The 15,515-nt window shown below is 36.1% G+C and overlaps 2 protein-coding genes across 6 annotated transcripts; both read left to right on the top strand.

Moving 5' to 3' along the window:
* Positions 1 to 567: 567 nt before the first annotated feature.
* On the top strand, positions 568 to 5,128 carry LOC113108474 (DCN1-like protein 2). 5 transcript variants are annotated; one of them, XM_026271631.1, is made up of 8 exons: positions 587 to 659; positions 1,199 to 1,307; positions 1,858 to 2,074; positions 3,030 to 3,198; positions 3,550 to 3,680; positions 3,768 to 3,850; positions 4,013 to 4,109; positions 4,243 to 5,128. In XM_026271631.1, exons 2-8 carry the CDS (start codon positions 1,299 to 1,301, stop codon positions 4,320 to 4,322), a joined length of 786 nt encoding a protein of 261 aa, XP_026127416.1. In that variant the 5' UTR covers positions 587 to 659; positions 1,199 to 1,298; the 3' UTR covers positions 4,323 to 5,128. The 5 variants fall into 5 exon arrangements, with proteins under 5 accessions (XP_026127417.1, XP_026127416.1, XP_026127419.1 ...); XM_026271632.1 differs by lacking the exon at positions 1,199 to 1,307 and having other exon boundaries at positions 568 to 659; XM_026271634.1 differs by lacking the exons at positions 587 to 659; positions 1,199 to 1,307 and adding an exon at positions 1,422 to 1,654.
* Positions 5,129 to 6,352: 1,224 nt separating this feature from the next.
* Positions 6,353 to 14,161, top strand: LOC113108476 (cell division cycle protein 16 homolog). The gene is made up of 18 exons (XM_026271635.1): positions 6,353 to 6,470; positions 6,915 to 6,969; positions 7,114 to 7,211; positions 7,424 to 7,462; positions 7,756 to 7,896; positions 8,128 to 8,287; positions 8,464 to 8,558; positions 8,838 to 8,971; positions 9,048 to 9,127; positions 9,209 to 9,258; positions 9,358 to 9,431; positions 10,118 to 10,243; positions 10,329 to 10,481; positions 10,567 to 10,630; positions 10,929 to 10,990; positions 12,725 to 12,860; positions 12,953 to 13,043; positions 13,127 to 14,161. The coding sequence occupies exons 1-18, from the start codon at positions 6,423 to 6,425 to the stop codon at positions 13,369 to 13,371; spliced, it is 1,851 nt and encodes a 616-aa protein (XP_026127420.1). The 5' UTR covers positions 6,353 to 6,422; the 3' UTR covers positions 13,372 to 14,161.
* Positions 14,162 to 15,515: the final 1,354 nt, after the last annotated feature.

Here is a 15,515-nt window from a genome sequence, read left to right on the forward strand (position 1 = left end):
AAATAAATAAAACACAGAATTCAGATCTGATCTGATTATGATTTTTTACTTTTCTAAAATGATGCATTCATAATAAACATGAAAATCATAAAATCATAAAAAATAAAACATACTTGTGCCACAACCTGAGGGTATACATTTTTACGATTTTATTAAAAAAGTACTTACTAAAAAAGTATGAACAAGACTAGGGGCAAAAGCATCTGGTAGAAACATGCGTTCATAAGCTACTGCAATAAGAAATACGACGGAATCTCAAATTAATCAATTAATAATTTATGAACAGATGCGCAACAGGTATGAACCGTCTGACCGAATCGACTTTCTAAAATGAATCATTTTCTGTTCATTTGAGCTGAATGAATTGATTCATACGAAAAACTACAGAAAATGTAGTTAAATGTAGTTTACTACTTTTCATTTGTTACTACTCATCTCTGGAAGAGAGATTTTAATTAGAGACAGTAACACTAATAGGTCACAACCTTATATTCTCCAAACTAGAACGCACGTTTACGAACTACAACTCCCAGCACTTAACCGCTTCCACCGCGCAGACTCGCTGGTGTTCTAGCGCATTCCCTTGATGCCCACACGCATGCGCAGTTGTACATGGGAGCACTGGGTATCAATTTGGTCAAACAGTGGGTGATAAAATGGTAGGTGACATAGAAATTAAAAATATTGCTGACGTTTTCTGCTTAATTGTTCGACGGAGAAGCTCTGGCAAACGTAGATATTCCGCGTCTTGCACGAGTTGTTGTCTGCGCGTGTCGCACCGAGGATGATCATAATTGTGTGTATGTTTTGTATGGGCAGGAAGGTCAGTTGTTGATATTTAGGGAGTTCAGCATGTACCTTTGCGCCTATGTGTCCTGGAATCATCCACTATGTACTACTGCTTAATGTATCAGAGGATTATTATTATTCTCTGCTTTAGCCAAACATGCATGCTTTTAACACATATGTTCTGTTTTGGATTTTAAAGACCCTCCAAGCCCTATTTTAACACCAAATTCATACTTAACATCGAACAATCAGGTTTTCCAAAAATGCATCAGATCTGATTATAAACAAGCTTTCAACTGGATGTTATGATTAAATAGTTTTACGTTCTGTTGTGGTGTCATTGAGACCCCAAGTTTAAAACCTGATTGAGAAATGCAATGACACCACTGATGTTTTTAAATGTTTACAGTGATTTTACACATACAATAGGGGTCTCTGGGACCCCAAACAACCAGGCAGTCAATGTCTGCTGAACAGGAGGGTTAAGTGACATCCATACCAGCTATGAAATGTCAAACGTAAGTCTTTTAGCCCTGCCCTTTCAAACCCAGCCCCCAATATCATCCTGGTTATTTTCCACATTGTAATACCCTCTAAACATGTCTTAAGTGGGCTGTCAAACTTTTTGAACATTGTGTTCTGGTTCTGTGTCTTGTGACGGCCCAGTCAGAATGGTTCTTTTGAACTCGTTTTAAGAACTAGAGTAAAAACAGCTTACTGTGCATCGATGGAAATAACTGTAGGGTAACCCGGTTGTTTTGCACTGGCCGCCCCTGAGCTTGCCATCTCATATTACATGCCAAGCGCAAGTGGCCTGTCACAGGTCCTCACATGCTTGGTGCTTCAGTCGAACTTGCTGTAACCGGTAGAATGTCCTTTTAAATTGCCACATAGGTCTGGACGTTTGGTCAACACGTTGTTTATGGTTGTTTCAGTTGTCAGCTTTAGTCTTGTGCCTGAATGTGTGCAATTTTCTCTCTCTGTATGTTCGTTTGTGTCTCTCTCTGTTTGTACACACTGCTGAGTGTATTGTTCATGTCTGAGGGCATATCTTTTGTGTCCACACAGCATAAACTAAAATCCTCCCAAAAGGACAAGGTACGGCAGTTCATGTCCTTTACTCAAGCCGGGGAGAAGACCGCCGTATACTGCCTCACTCAGAATGACTGGAAACTAGAGGTGGCCACCGATAACTACTTTCAGAACCCAGATTTGTACCACAAGGAATCCATGAAGAGCTCAGTGGACCGAAAAAAGCTGGAGCAGCTTTACAATCGATACAAAGGTGAGAGTTTTAATGCATGCTAAAAAGTGCTCTTAGTCTTTTGTTTCTCATTAAAAAAAGTCTGTCATTTTTTTTCTTTTGCTTTTGAGAAATATGATTTAATTGTGAGGGCCTTTATTTTGAAATCACACAACCAGCAGTGTCATGCAGTTCCACTGAGTTACTAATAATAAAAATAATAGTTGTTCTAATAATAGATTTCTTTATATAGTTCTTATTCAGCAGGTGCTTAAAGCTGGCATGAAATGGAAATGCATCCTAATTCATCCATCTGTTACAATAGTAAAAAATGTGTTGACTTTGTAACATATAATAAAAATGTAATAACTCTACCCATGAAATGACATGCTTTCTCTTTGGTGATTTATCGCAGTCTTCTCAAATCATTTAATTTACATACCCCCCCCCCCCCCTTTCTATATTAAGCTGTCAGTGTGCATTCACATCTTCCTAGAGGAAGATAGATGATTGGATAGATCCAATCAAAAACTAATCGACTGAACCAAGTCCAAGTTTTTCAAGAAGATCAGATTCTCTCACAATGTGGAAAAATGACTTTGTCTCTACTTTTGTTACATTGCAACTTTAACCAAACATATACGTACTTATAAACAAAACAGTTGAATTAAACTTGGAAAGTTGGAATAAAGACAAAGTTTGAGTGGGAAAAAAAAGTCTATATAAGGTTTTCCCGTTAGAGCAATAAAACAAGTTCTGCAGCTTGCATGCCACAGAGTGAAGAAAAAAATTACAGGACCTATACAAACAAACGGTGCATTCACAAGCCCAAAACCCCTAATATGAAGAAGAGCCAGCAAAGCCTATAGAAAAATGTCCTGCAGCACCTTTAAATGTTGAATTCCTTTTAGAAATCTTTGTTTAACTAAACTGAGACACTAAGTTTTTTTGTGTGTGTGTTTTTTTTTTTTTTAAGTCTTTTGCTTTTTCCCCTCAGATCCCCAGGATGAGAATAAGATTGGGATCGATGGAATTCAACAGTTCTGTGATGACCTCAATCTGGATCCGGCCAGCATCAGTGTTCTGGTTGTGGCATGGAAATTCCGTGCAGCAACACAGTGTGAATTCAGCAAGAAAGAGTTCATTGAGGGCATGACAGAGCTGGGGTGGGCACTGTTGACAATATTTGGCTTGTGTGGTGGTTGGTAGTATCATTAAAGGTGCTCTGGGAATATCTCACAAAATGTCCTACTCCCTGACAGAATCGCTGGAAAAAAGGTGTCTTGAGAAATAACACCTGTTTCTGTGACAGTCTTCAGCTCTGAGAACCACAGAACAATGAGCCAATCTGAAATATATCTCAGATGATGTTGCACGTTTTAGATTTGCTGAAAGAAGAAATATACCGTAGTTCAAATTGGCAGAATGGAAGAAGTCCGGCTGTAATCGCTAACAGCACCTTTAATGAGTTTTTGATTAGACTGACGTTGAGCCTAAACGTTTCATTTCATCTGCAGGTGTGACAGTCCAGAGAAGCTTCGAGCTCTTCTGCCCAGATTAGAACAGGATCTGAAAGACAGCGGAAAGTTCAAAGACTTCTACCAGTTCACCTTCAACTTTGCCAAGAATCCTGGACAAAAAGGTTTAGGTAAGGGCACCTTTTCTTTCTGCATTTCTGTGTGTTTTCATTCGGGTTTATAACACTGTCTGTATTAATGGTCTTTTTCCATTTCAGATTTAGAGATGGCAGTAGCATATTGGAACCTGGTTCTGGCTGGACGTTTTAAGTTCCTAGACCTCTGGAACAGATTTTTATTGGTAAATCATTACAGATTTGGACTTTTGATCCTGTTTAGAGTCGAATACAAATGAAAATGGGTTTTCTGGCTGCTACGCAACACATTAATAACAACAGAGTGGAATAATTTCCTTTAGCAATCAATTTAGATGCTCTCTGGTCTCTGTCTTTATTTTGTGCAGGAGCATCATAAGCGATCAATTCCCAAAGACACATGGAACTTGCTCTTGGATTTCGGCAGCATGATTGCAGATGACATGTCAAACTATGATGAAGAAGGTGACCTGCATTATCAATACTTTTTAGTTTTGTGCGCTGATATGCTGACTGAATTTTTAAGTCATAAATTAGCAGCATTTATTCATAAAGGGTATGTTGGATTTTAATAATGTGATGTTTTTTTTTGTTTCAGGAGCATGGCCTGTTCTCATCGACGACTTTGTGGAGTACGCTCGGCCAATCGTGACAGGATCAAAACGCAAAACTGTATAGTAACGCTGCCCCTGGGCGAGAACTCACGCCTTGGTCGCCTCATTGACTTTGTAGTTTTTTTAAAGACTTGTAAGCATTATAAGAGAGAACTAAGAGAAACACTTGAAACCGACAAGCTTTGCAAAAGGAAAAATCAGGATGGAAAAGATGACTCCGACTTCCACACATCACACAGGAAGGACAAGAGTGCGACACTCAAGATTTCTTATAGAGCCATCAAATGCACATGGCCAGCTATATTTGCACTGGCGACTCAGTTCTAGCCTGAAACCCTTGGAGATTTTGGGTGGATAACTTTGAACCTTGTACCTCATCTCCATAACAATCAGTGTCATAGGGCCGAGTCCTCATTGCCTACCCACTCCTCAGAGTCTGAATTATGGAATAGTCTCTCCAGTTTTGTTTTAGATTATGTACCCATCTGTCTGGGTGTGTATCTCATGCAGGATGTGATGCTGATCATGTCCGCATTTTAAGCCAGACGTCCATGGGCAGCACAGCATGCGGCTCACAACACCAGCACTGTTGTTACAGTTGTAAAATACTGTATCTACTGCAGCAGTATGTACAGAGAGAAATGTATTATCGTTAATGTTTTATTATATGAAATATGTAACATATGAAAGAAAGGTGTGGTCAAAACAAGATGCCTCCATACCATGTTCTTGTGTGATTTTAGGTCAAACGTGTCATCTGCCCTGTTGCGGAACTTGTAACAACACGGTTCAGTGTTACTCTTCTTCTTTTTTGTTTTTTTGTTTATCAGATTTATGTTAAGGAATAAATTATTGCCCTTTATCTTCTTCTCAATGTCTAACAGCCCTGTTATTCTTTAGCAGGGCATCTATGCCTGGACAACAAGAGGCTTTGCAAGCTTTCACTATGAAACATTCTCCCATCATGCATCTGAATCTGAATTATTAGTACAGAATATGTCCCTTCATAAATCACTGAAAAGCAACCCTGAAGCATGAAGGTAGGGCTGCAGTTATATTTGGTTTGCACCAAACATTCAGGACACTCGGTTTAATTTTAGTGTCCTTAGAGCACAGTAAAAAAAAGGAAAAGCTTTCAGGTTTGTCACAAGACTTCTAGCAAAATTCAGGCATGATGTAATGTTCATCTTTTTCAGAAGTGGTTTCCTTCTTGTCGAAGAGTGCCATATCTGCAGTGCTGAGAAAATTGATGTCAGCCAAAATGCTATGCATCGCGGTCAGTAGTGTAGCTGGTCTCTTGATCACCCGTATGACATCTTCCCTCTTTTTCCTCTTGCTCAGTTTGGCCTGGGCTCCGGTGTTTTTTTTTTTTTTTTTTTTTTTTTTATCCATTCTGTTCAAATGAACTTAATATGTATAGGGAGATTTAAAGCTCTGCCAATAATATTAGAACCTTTTGACGCTTTTGTAGTTCTTCTGAAAGTTCCATTCCACGGGCTGATCTTCTGTTCTAGTGAATAGAAGCAGTCCAACACAGTATAATAACTGATTATCACTTCATTTAGTGGACTTAAAACAGTTTTAGTATGATTATGTATGACTTTCTTCTTTGGAACATGAGATTTTAGGCTGCCACCTGCCTGATATTCTCAATTCTCAAAAAAGTATCAGGAACAACATGAGGGTGAGTAAACGATGACACAATTGTTATTTTAGGTGAACTATTACTTTAATGGCGTAAAAGACCTTGCAATGCGATTTTACTGTGTCCCACTAGGGAGCGGCAATGTGTTTATTATCCAAAGAGGCTTCACATTCACGTTTGAGAGCTTGTGTATTTATGTATTGCGTTTTTATTATGTGTGTTTAAATATATATGTTATAATATACTAAGTGTGTAAAAACAAAAAAAAAACATGTATTTTCACAGAAATTTGCATTTTTTGTTGTATTTTTCTTCCAACCCATACAGATAATAAAAGAAATGACAGAACTTCACAAAATCCGTGTTTCTGTACGGAGTGTCATCAATGTAACACACGTTTTATGCTAACCGCGGGCTTCAATCCACACACAGAGGATCAGTCTTACAAAACTCATTTTCAGTCATTTTACATTTGACAAGAATGACAGTGTTTTGTATTTGACAAACAGTACAATCGCCATGAATCTTGACAGGCTTCGCAAAAGAGTGCGACACTACATTGATCAGGTAATAAGAGGCAGTATATTTAGCATTAAGACTAGCTTGAATTCGTACTTCAAATAAGATTTTATTTATTTCTGATTTTATAAAGCTGTATATGATAATACGTAATCAGAATATTATAGAAAATGAAGAAGGTAGAGTTAGTACATTAAGCTCGGAACACATGGGTGTATTTTTGAAGCTAGCCAGCTGACTTTCAAGCTAACAGCTTCTTAATGTATTGTTAAATAACATAATTATTAATAGATGTGACATCATGTTGTTTTGGACTATTTTATTCTTAGAAATAAATAGGTAATATAACCTCTATGAGGGCGTGTGCACCTAATGTGGCTAAATTATCTTCTACAGCTTTTGTTTGCTAAATAAAGTCAAGTTTTATCTTCATAGTGACAATATAAATGCAGTGAAGTTTTCTCTATACTTACTGCATGATCTGTTTTATAGCAACAGTATCAAAGTGCTCTGTTCTGGGCTGACAAAGTAGCATCCTTATCACATGGTAAGTATCTTCATCCTGAACTCTATGTGGATGCTGTCAAACAGCAGTGCAAGCATTAGATACAATACATATTCTGTGTTTATTAAATGACCTTGACTCTTAATTGGATACTGGACTAATCCCAGACTGTTTAATCTCTTATAGAGGATCCTCAAGACGTTTATTGGTTAGCACAGTGCCTTTATTTGACAGCACAGTATCACAGAGCTTCTCATGCGCTCAGATCTCGCAAACTTGACAAGGTAAGAGCTAGCCATTGATGGAAGTCATTTTAGTAGTTATAGATATTCTTAAATCTCTGAGTCGCAGTCCTGCAAAAACCTAACCTGATATTTCCATGCTGAAATGTTGGAAGTGCATTAATGCAGTAGAATGAAGTGAAGAAATCAATAATGAATTAGGATACAGTGCTTGTTATTTATACGTAGCTTGGTTTTTGGGTTTTGTTTCTCAGTTGTATGGAGCCTGCCAGTATCTAGCTGCAAGATGTCACGTGAGTATTTAGATTTATGTCATGAAGGTTTCATTTTATGCATTATATAAAATAAAATATTGTGATATTGCATATAAATGCCTTTTTTGTGTAAATTTTTTTTTATGGATTTCACTATGTAAATTATAAATAAGTAAGTGTATTGGTATCTGAAAACTAATCAGACTAGCCTAAATATTTGATAAATGGGTGGAGCATTTGTGTAATTTTATGACTGGTGGACCAATTTTTCTGTAAACCTAAATAAGGAAATAATCATTGATTGTACTATTAAATGTTTTTGTAATCTGCAGTTTGCTGCCAAAGAATATCAACAAGCTCTAGACATACTGGACATGGAAGAAGCAGCCAGCAAAAAAATATTGGAGAAGAATGTGAAGGAGGATAATGGCTCAGGAGTAACCCTAAAGGAATGGGAAATGTCTCCTGCCTCAGTGAGCAGTGAACTTTTATTTATTTGTTTAGGATCAAAACTACATTTATATTTTTTTTTATTTTCTCTCTGGAACATTTTCTTCTTCATTAATTGTTTATTAATGTTTCTTTTATTCTATTTACACTGTACCTGAATGAATGAGTCCAGTTGGTCTTTAGAACTAATCTTGGTATTTGAATGGCGTAACAGTTTGACTGGATCTTTTACTCCCTGTGGTCTTTTCCCTCAGATCAACAGTTCCATCTGTCTCCTGCGGGGGAAGATCTATGATGCCATGGACAACAGACCCCTAGCCATGTCTAGCTACAAAGAGGCCTTGAAACTGGATGTCTACTGCTTTGAAGCCTTTGACCTTTTGACGTCCCATCACATGCTGACCGCCCAAGAGGGTGAGAGAAGCTCTTCATACTGTCATTGTGTTTTTGAAATTCTCTGTTTTTGTACATTAAGTTGCTTACAGCTTAACTAACATATATAACATATATATATATTTGGGTGGGTCAGTGGGTATGTAGTTATAGGGTTATATATATGCTTTTAAATGCATAATGTTATTTTGTTGTAGAGAAAGATTTCTTGGATTCTCTGCCTTTAAGTCAACAGTGTACAGAAGAGGAAGTGGAATTGCTGCGTTTCCTTTTTGAAAATAAATTAAAGAAGGTAAAAAGGCTTTTTTTGCAATCGAAACTATAGTAAGGTTAGGAAAAAGAAGTAAAAGATGGTTTGCAATAATTTACATGGGAAAAAGCTTTGATTGAACCTTCACGTCATCATGTGGATCAGATGCTGTTCATTATTTATCCTGATTTTGTTGTGTTTATTCTTCAGTTTAAAAAAGGAACGTGCACAAATTACTATGAGGATTTGAAGTACCTGTTTATTCAGTCAGTGGTTCTGAAGTGCTCTCTGAAGAACTAATCAGCAACTCTCCTTTTCCAGTATAACAAACCTAGCGAGATGGTGGTCCCAGAAATAGTCAACGGTCTCCAGGACAACCTGGATGTTGTCGTCTCCCTCGCAGAGCGACATTATTACAACTGTGACTTTAAAATGTGCTACTCTCTTACGTCAATGTAAGTCTGCAAAGCCTAATGTTTGGTTGGACATTTAGGGAGAGTTTGAAATCCTCTGATGTTGTTTTAAATCCAGGGTTATGGTGAAAGACCCGTTTCATGCTAACTGTTTACCAGTGCACATAGGAACCCTTGTTGAGCTGAGCAAAGCAAATGGTATGAGACTTTAATTTAAATGTCGACTTTTAATGTGAAATCATAACATTCATAACATTTATCATCCGTTGTCTCTTTTAGAGTTGTTTTACCTGTCTCATAAACTGGTGGACTTGTATCCCAGCAATCCAGTGAGTTAGATTCTCTTTCATAACACAAGCTATGAACATTTTAGCTAAGTTTTATGTGATTGCTTTCTCATCTTTTCTTTCTCCATGAACTTGTTCAAGGTTTCGTGGTTTGCTGTTGGCTGTTACTACCTCATGGTTGGGCATAAAAATGAACACGCAAGGCGGTATCTGAGGTACAACTGTATTTAATTATGTAAACTTACAATTCCATTCAAAAGTTTGTGGTTAGTAAGATTTATTTTCGTAAAGAAATAGTTACTTTATTTAGCAAGGATGCATTAAACTGACCTGAAGTGACATTAAAGACTTTTAGATTCAAATAAATGCTGTTTAAACTTTCTAAAAATGTTAAGTAACAAAACAGTTTTTTACACATTAATGGCAAGTTTAGCTTTGCCTGCTCTGGAATAATTACATTTTTAAATATATTAAAATAGAAAACAGTTTTTGAATTGTTAACTTGCATTAATATTTAGTATTACATTCAATGTAGTTCTGATCAAATAAATGCAGCCCCGATTAGCATAAGAGACTGATTTCAATAATATTTTATTGTTTTAACTGAAATTGTAACATAATGTTGTCTAACATATATTTCTTACTAAAGGAGTCACTCATATCTTCGAAAGAAATATAAAATAAGTGAAAAGTATTGTAACCTTTTGCCTCGTCACATAAATCCAGATATTCTGGGGGAAAACTACTTTTTAGTGCTGACCCTGCAGAACTTACTTTCCCATGAAGGCCATTTTTGCGAAACACATTTCTGTGCTAAATCTGGCGAAAGGTTTCGTAAATGATAGCAGTAGATTTGTAGCTGAGGAAACTTGTGGTTAACATCGAAATCCCCTTTCTGCAGTAAAGCCACCACGCTGGAGCGCACATACGGACCGGCATGGATCGCATACGGTCACTCGTTTGCTGTGGAGAGTGAACACGATCAGGCCATGGCTGCGTACTTCACTGCCGCCCAGCTCATGAAAGGGTTTGTAGACCTACGGTGCTTGTGACAGACAAGACAAATATCTTAATAAAACAAATAAAAACTTTCTGACTTCCTGTTTGAGCAGATGTCACTTGCCCATGCTGTACATCGGTTTGGAGTATGGACTCACTAACAACCCCAAGCTGGCAGAACGTTTCTTTAGCCAGGCCCTCAGCATTGCGCCTGAGGACCCCTTTGTCATACATGAGGTAGCTGTGGTTGCTTTCCAAAATGGAGAGTAAGTGAATACAAAAAGGATTATGTTCATCAGTTGTTAATGGTTTTGTTCAATCTTTTCTGATGAATGCTTTGCTTTGTTGCAGTTATAAAACAGCCGAGAAGTTGTTTCTAGATGCTATGGATAAGATCAAGGCCATTGGAAATGAGGTAACCATCCTGTTTTTCTTTGCTGTCAGGACAAACGTTAGTCATAGTAGATATCATGATGCACTTCTATGTTCTTGGGTTCTTTGTTCAACTGATGAAACAGTAACAATAACTCTTTTACACAAATTTCCAATTGGCAAACAGATTCAGTTACTCAAATTCAGTTGTCAAAATAAAAAACATGTCTTCTCTGTAGAATATTAACTTTAATGGCCGAATTTCCCACATTTTGTACATTGTAGGTATCATACCCTTGTAAAATATTCTGTTCTTTTAATGAATCATTTCTTTTTTTTAGGTGACGGTAGACAAATGGGAGCCGCTCTTAAACAATTTAGGTCATGTCTGTCGAAAATTGAAGTAAGTTGAAAGAATCCTGATTTTAGTTTTTAGTACATTTACTTTCGTTTTTCATAACCTACGCTACCATTCAAATGTTTGGGGTTGACAGAAATCAGTTCTTTTATTGGGCTGCATTCAGTTGATCATGGGTGCAAGAAGTTGAGCAGTAATAGTAAAGACATTTTATAATCTTCTAAAAGAAAGTTTGAAATAAATGCCGTTCTTTTCAACCTTCTATTCATCAAAGGATCCTGAAAAACTGATCAGTTTTTTCTTCACACGAATATTTCAACATTAATAAGAAGAAAAGGTACTTGAGCACTAAATCAGCATTTAGAATGATTTCTGAAGGATCATGTGACGCTGAAGACTGGAGTAAAGGCTGATGAAAATTCAGCTTTGCCATCACAGGAACAAGTTATATTTTAAAACATAATTATTTTTATTTTAAATATTATTCCACAATATCATCTTTTTTATTGCATTTTTTAAAAATCAAATTAATGCAGCCTTGTTGAGTGTAAAACCTTACACATAAATCTTACAAAACCCCAACTTTTGAATGGTAGTTTTTTGATCAGTAGTGGGATTTTAATGAAGAGCATGAACTGGGCTTGGACACAATGAGTCCTTTCTCTGTTTTGTGTCTGTTTTTTCTCCTCTTTAATAGAGGGCTTGTTTTGTTCTGTCACTCTAGTGTTTCATGAATTATACATGTCCACCCACTGGATATCAAAGGGCTCGCAATTCAAACTTGAAGATCATTTCACTCGTGATTCTATAGTTATAAATGTCTCTTTAATTATTTCTGTCTTTGTTTGCATGTTTTATGGACTTTATCAATAAAACTATTTTTGCTAAATTTGTCCTTATGCAGTAAGTATTCACAATTTGTTTTGTGGTTAATTTTTAAGCCTTAGTTGTGCAATTGTTTTTACAATTATTGTGTAAAAATAAGATTTGTAAAAACAAAAAAATATCTATATATATATATATATGTGTGTGTGTGTGTGTGTGTGTATGTATGTATGTGTATATATATATATATATATATATATATATGTATGTATATATGTGTGTGTATATATATATATATATATATATATATATATATATATATATATATATATACATATATACATATATACATATATATATATATGTATGTATGTATATATATATATATGTATGTATATATATATGTATGTATATATGTGTGTGTGTGTATGTGTATATATATATATATATATATATATATATATATATATATATATATATATATATATATATATATATATATATATATATGTATGTATGTATATGTATATATGTTTGTGTGTGTGTATTTGTATGTGTATATATATGTATATGTATATAATTATAAGAGAGAGAAATATATATTTTTTTTAGTTTGGAAATTCCATCATTGATAGAATGTTCCGAATTCTAAATCTGCTAAATTAGGTTTGGTTTTGTTTTTCTTCCAAATATTTAATCATTTATAGCCACATCTGAAAGATGACATGCACATTGAGCATTTCATCTATACAAAACTGAAACCTGAGCATACATAAAAGTGCCAGTCTAGACCCACACAAAATATGACAAATCGATAATAATGTGCAGTTTATACTATCAAGTCAACATTTGATTAGGATTTTTCCACTGCCTCTATAGCGAGCTTGTCTACACGTTGATCTGTTGCAATAGACAAAAATCAGGTCAGTGATTGCTTTCATCTTGTTTGTGTAGGAAATATGAACAGGCTCTCGAATACCACAGGCAAGCTTTGGTCCTCATCCCACAGAATGCCTCCACTTACTCAGCCATCGGTTATGTGCACAGCCTCATGGGAGATTTTGAGAGTGCCATTGACTACTTTCACACTGTGAGAATATAATCATAATTTCTTGGTCTCTCTTTTTTTTTTTTTTATCAATCAATTATGATTTACTTCAAACATTTAAACTCCTTCATTAGGCACTTGGTCTTAAACGAGATGACACATTTTCCGTAACCATGCTGGGTCACTGCATTGAGATGTATATCAGCGACTCGGATGCTTACATTGGTAAGATAACCAACCATATGCTTTGTGTGCAGCATCTAATTCGTACATTTTCTTTGCAACTGTTAACTTGTCTGGGTTTGCAGGAACTGATATTAAAGACAAAGTGAGAAAGACCCTCAGCACGCCTGCACTGATGAAGATGCTCAACACTTCTGCCGACGGCAATGAGAGCAGAGCTCAACCCGTAGAAGAGGTGAACGTGTGCCTGGAAACGCAGTCTTTCAATGCTGATAAACAAAACGATGCTTTCCAGCGCTTCCTCTTAGAATGTGACATGCACGAGAGCGATATGATGCTGGAGACGTCCATGTCTGACACCAGTACGTGATTGAGACCTATAAATGGGTCAAAAAGGAACTTTGAGCATGCGATGATGATAGAAGGTGACACTAAAGAGGACACAAATTACCCACCCTCCCTCAACCCCCCACCGGCCGTGTCCTGTGTGTCAGACCCCTGTGGATTTTTTTACTATGAATAAATGTAAAGAAGTGAATGCAAAAGGGTTCGAATGATTTAATCAATAAACCCTGCATCCATATTTTTACACACATTTGTGTATTCTCATTGCTGCTATATTAAAACATCTGTTTTGTGGATGAGGCTGAAAAAAAAGTGATATTTACAGTGCCAATCAGGCGATAACATTGATCTGCTGACATTTGCATTGTTTAGAAAACCCTGAAATTAGTCAACCAAAGGAAGCTACTTGCAACGACTTTGATAAGTGATTTTATCAGACATGCCAAATCTGTGCCTGAAGTTGAGAATGCAAGGTAATCTGTGCATTTCTTTTGCAAGTGACCAAAATCAGCCCACAGATTTAGTTTTTGGTCATTTGTTTTTGTAACACTTTATAAAAGCTTGAAGTTAGTTTGTCCAACCACATCAGTAGTGAAATACAAGAATATGATCATTAATATGATTTATGTGATAACGGTGTACACTGCCGGTCAAAAGTTTGCAATAATTAAAGGTTTTTAAAAATGTTTTTGAAAGAGGTCTCTCATGCTCACCAAAGCTGTATTTATTTGATAAAAAAAAACGATGTGAAATTTTATTACATTTTGAAACTGTTATTTATTAGGGACACATTAAATGAGACCGTGACACATTAATAAAGTTACAAAAGATATCTTTTTCAAATAAATGCTGAATAAATGTATCATATAGTTTCAGAAATATACAAAACGGCACATCTGCTTTTTCCAGACTTTTGACCAAAAGTGTATGTTGATGTTACAACTGAAGGTCATTTTAAATGGTTCCTGATTTATTTATTTTGCGGTGCTCAAAGCCCCTCTCAAGGGGGCATCTGGCACCTCCTCCCTAATTGTGCATCAGGAACGTCATGGGGTCTTTCAGATCGGCCTCTGGACTAGAGCAGAAGTCTGGTGCCACTGAAATGTGCAGGCTGTGTCGCTCTGGATGCTCCCCAGATGGAAGCTGGCTTGTGAGCAGCAGAATTAGTCATGGGCTGCACACCATCCAAATCCAACATCACCTATTCGCATGTGCGTGTGAGTCAGGATCTGGACACCTGTTCTACATTTGTGCCCAGTTTAAAGAGCTCCATTTCCACGCCAGAGAGGCCTTCACCTCAGCTCTGCATTGAGACGGCCAGCGGAAAGCAAACGTTTCTCAGTGGTAAGACACTACAACAGCTTTAATTATGGATAGTGATACTCTAAATTGAGGAAATAATGTAGATAGATATAGATGAATAGATTTTGGTCCTATTTTATATTAGGCGACTTTACTAAATACTTATACATAATATAAAATAAATGCTAGGAACCGTGTACCTACTGTACATAATTGTATGTTGTATTGCAAATCACAAATTAATTATAAATAAATTATGCATAATAATATGGAAGTAACCCTAATCCTAACCCTAAACCTTACCCTAATCACAAGTAGTTCATTTTACTCTGCACTTAAATGTATAATTACACTGTAACAAGGACACCTTTTTTTAAATGTAATGTTAATATGCCAAGTAATAAGTAATAATGTTGCCAAGTAAAATATTGTACATTTTGAATTGTGGATCTTCAACTTATAGTAGATACTTGCTTTTGCAGATTGATAATGGATTTGCTGATGGATGCTTTTGCAGATGTAAATTTTGCAACTAAATGGTTGGATAGATACTTTTTGCATATAGATTAATGGGAAGATTGACAATTTTACAGATATATTTTTGAAAATGGAAGACAGATGGACAGACCATTTGTTTAGATAAATAAATAAGTGGATAGGCTAATAATACTTGAGCAGAAAGGTAGATGGACAGAAGGGTAAACGGCTGGATGCCTACTTTTATAGACCGATAATTTTTTGTTGATAAAGTATATATGTATGAAGATGATCGATAAAATTGCAAATAAATGAATGGGCATACAGTCAAACCAAAAAAAAATAATCTTTCTTTCTTTTTTTAATTGCTAATGCGACCTTTTTACACAG

The sequence above is a fragment of the Carassius auratus genome, chromosome 9 (assembly GCF_003368295.1).
Source record: "Carassius auratus strain Wakin chromosome 9, ASM336829v1, whole genome shotgun sequence".
Classification (NCBI taxonomy): Eukaryota; Metazoa; Chordata; class Actinopteri; order Cypriniformes; family Cyprinidae; genus Carassius; species Carassius auratus.

What these genes read in the sequence shown, in the direction of transcription:
- LOC113108474 (XM_026271630.1), top strand. Translation starts at nt 1,712, where the DNA reads ATGGTTGTTTCAGTTGTCAGCTTTAGTCTTGTGCCTGAATGTGTGCAA. An exon ending in GTGTGCAATTTTCTCTCTCT is followed by an intron (nt 1,772 to 1,857) that starts GTATGTTCGTTT and finishes GTGTCCACACAG; the next exon opens with CATAAACTAAAATCCTCCCA. An exon ending in GAGGGCATGACAGAGCTGGG is followed by an intron (nt 3,199 to 3,549) that starts GTGGGCACTGTT and finishes TTTCATCTGCAG; the next exon opens with GTGTGACAGTCCAGAGAAGC.
- LOC113108476 (XM_026271635.1), top strand. Translation starts at nt 6,423, where the DNA reads ATGAATCTTGACAGGCTTCGCAAAAGAGTGCGACACTACATTGATCAG. An exon ending in ATCTAGCTGCAAGATGTCAC is followed by an intron (nt 7,463 to 7,755) that starts GTGAGTATTTAG and finishes TGTAATCTGCAG; the next exon opens with TTTGCTGCCAAAGAATATCA. An exon ending in TGAGCTGAGCAAAGCAAATG is followed by an intron (nt 9,128 to 9,208) that starts GTATGAGACTTT and finishes TGTCTCTTTTAG; the next exon opens with AGTTGTTTTACCTGTCTCAT.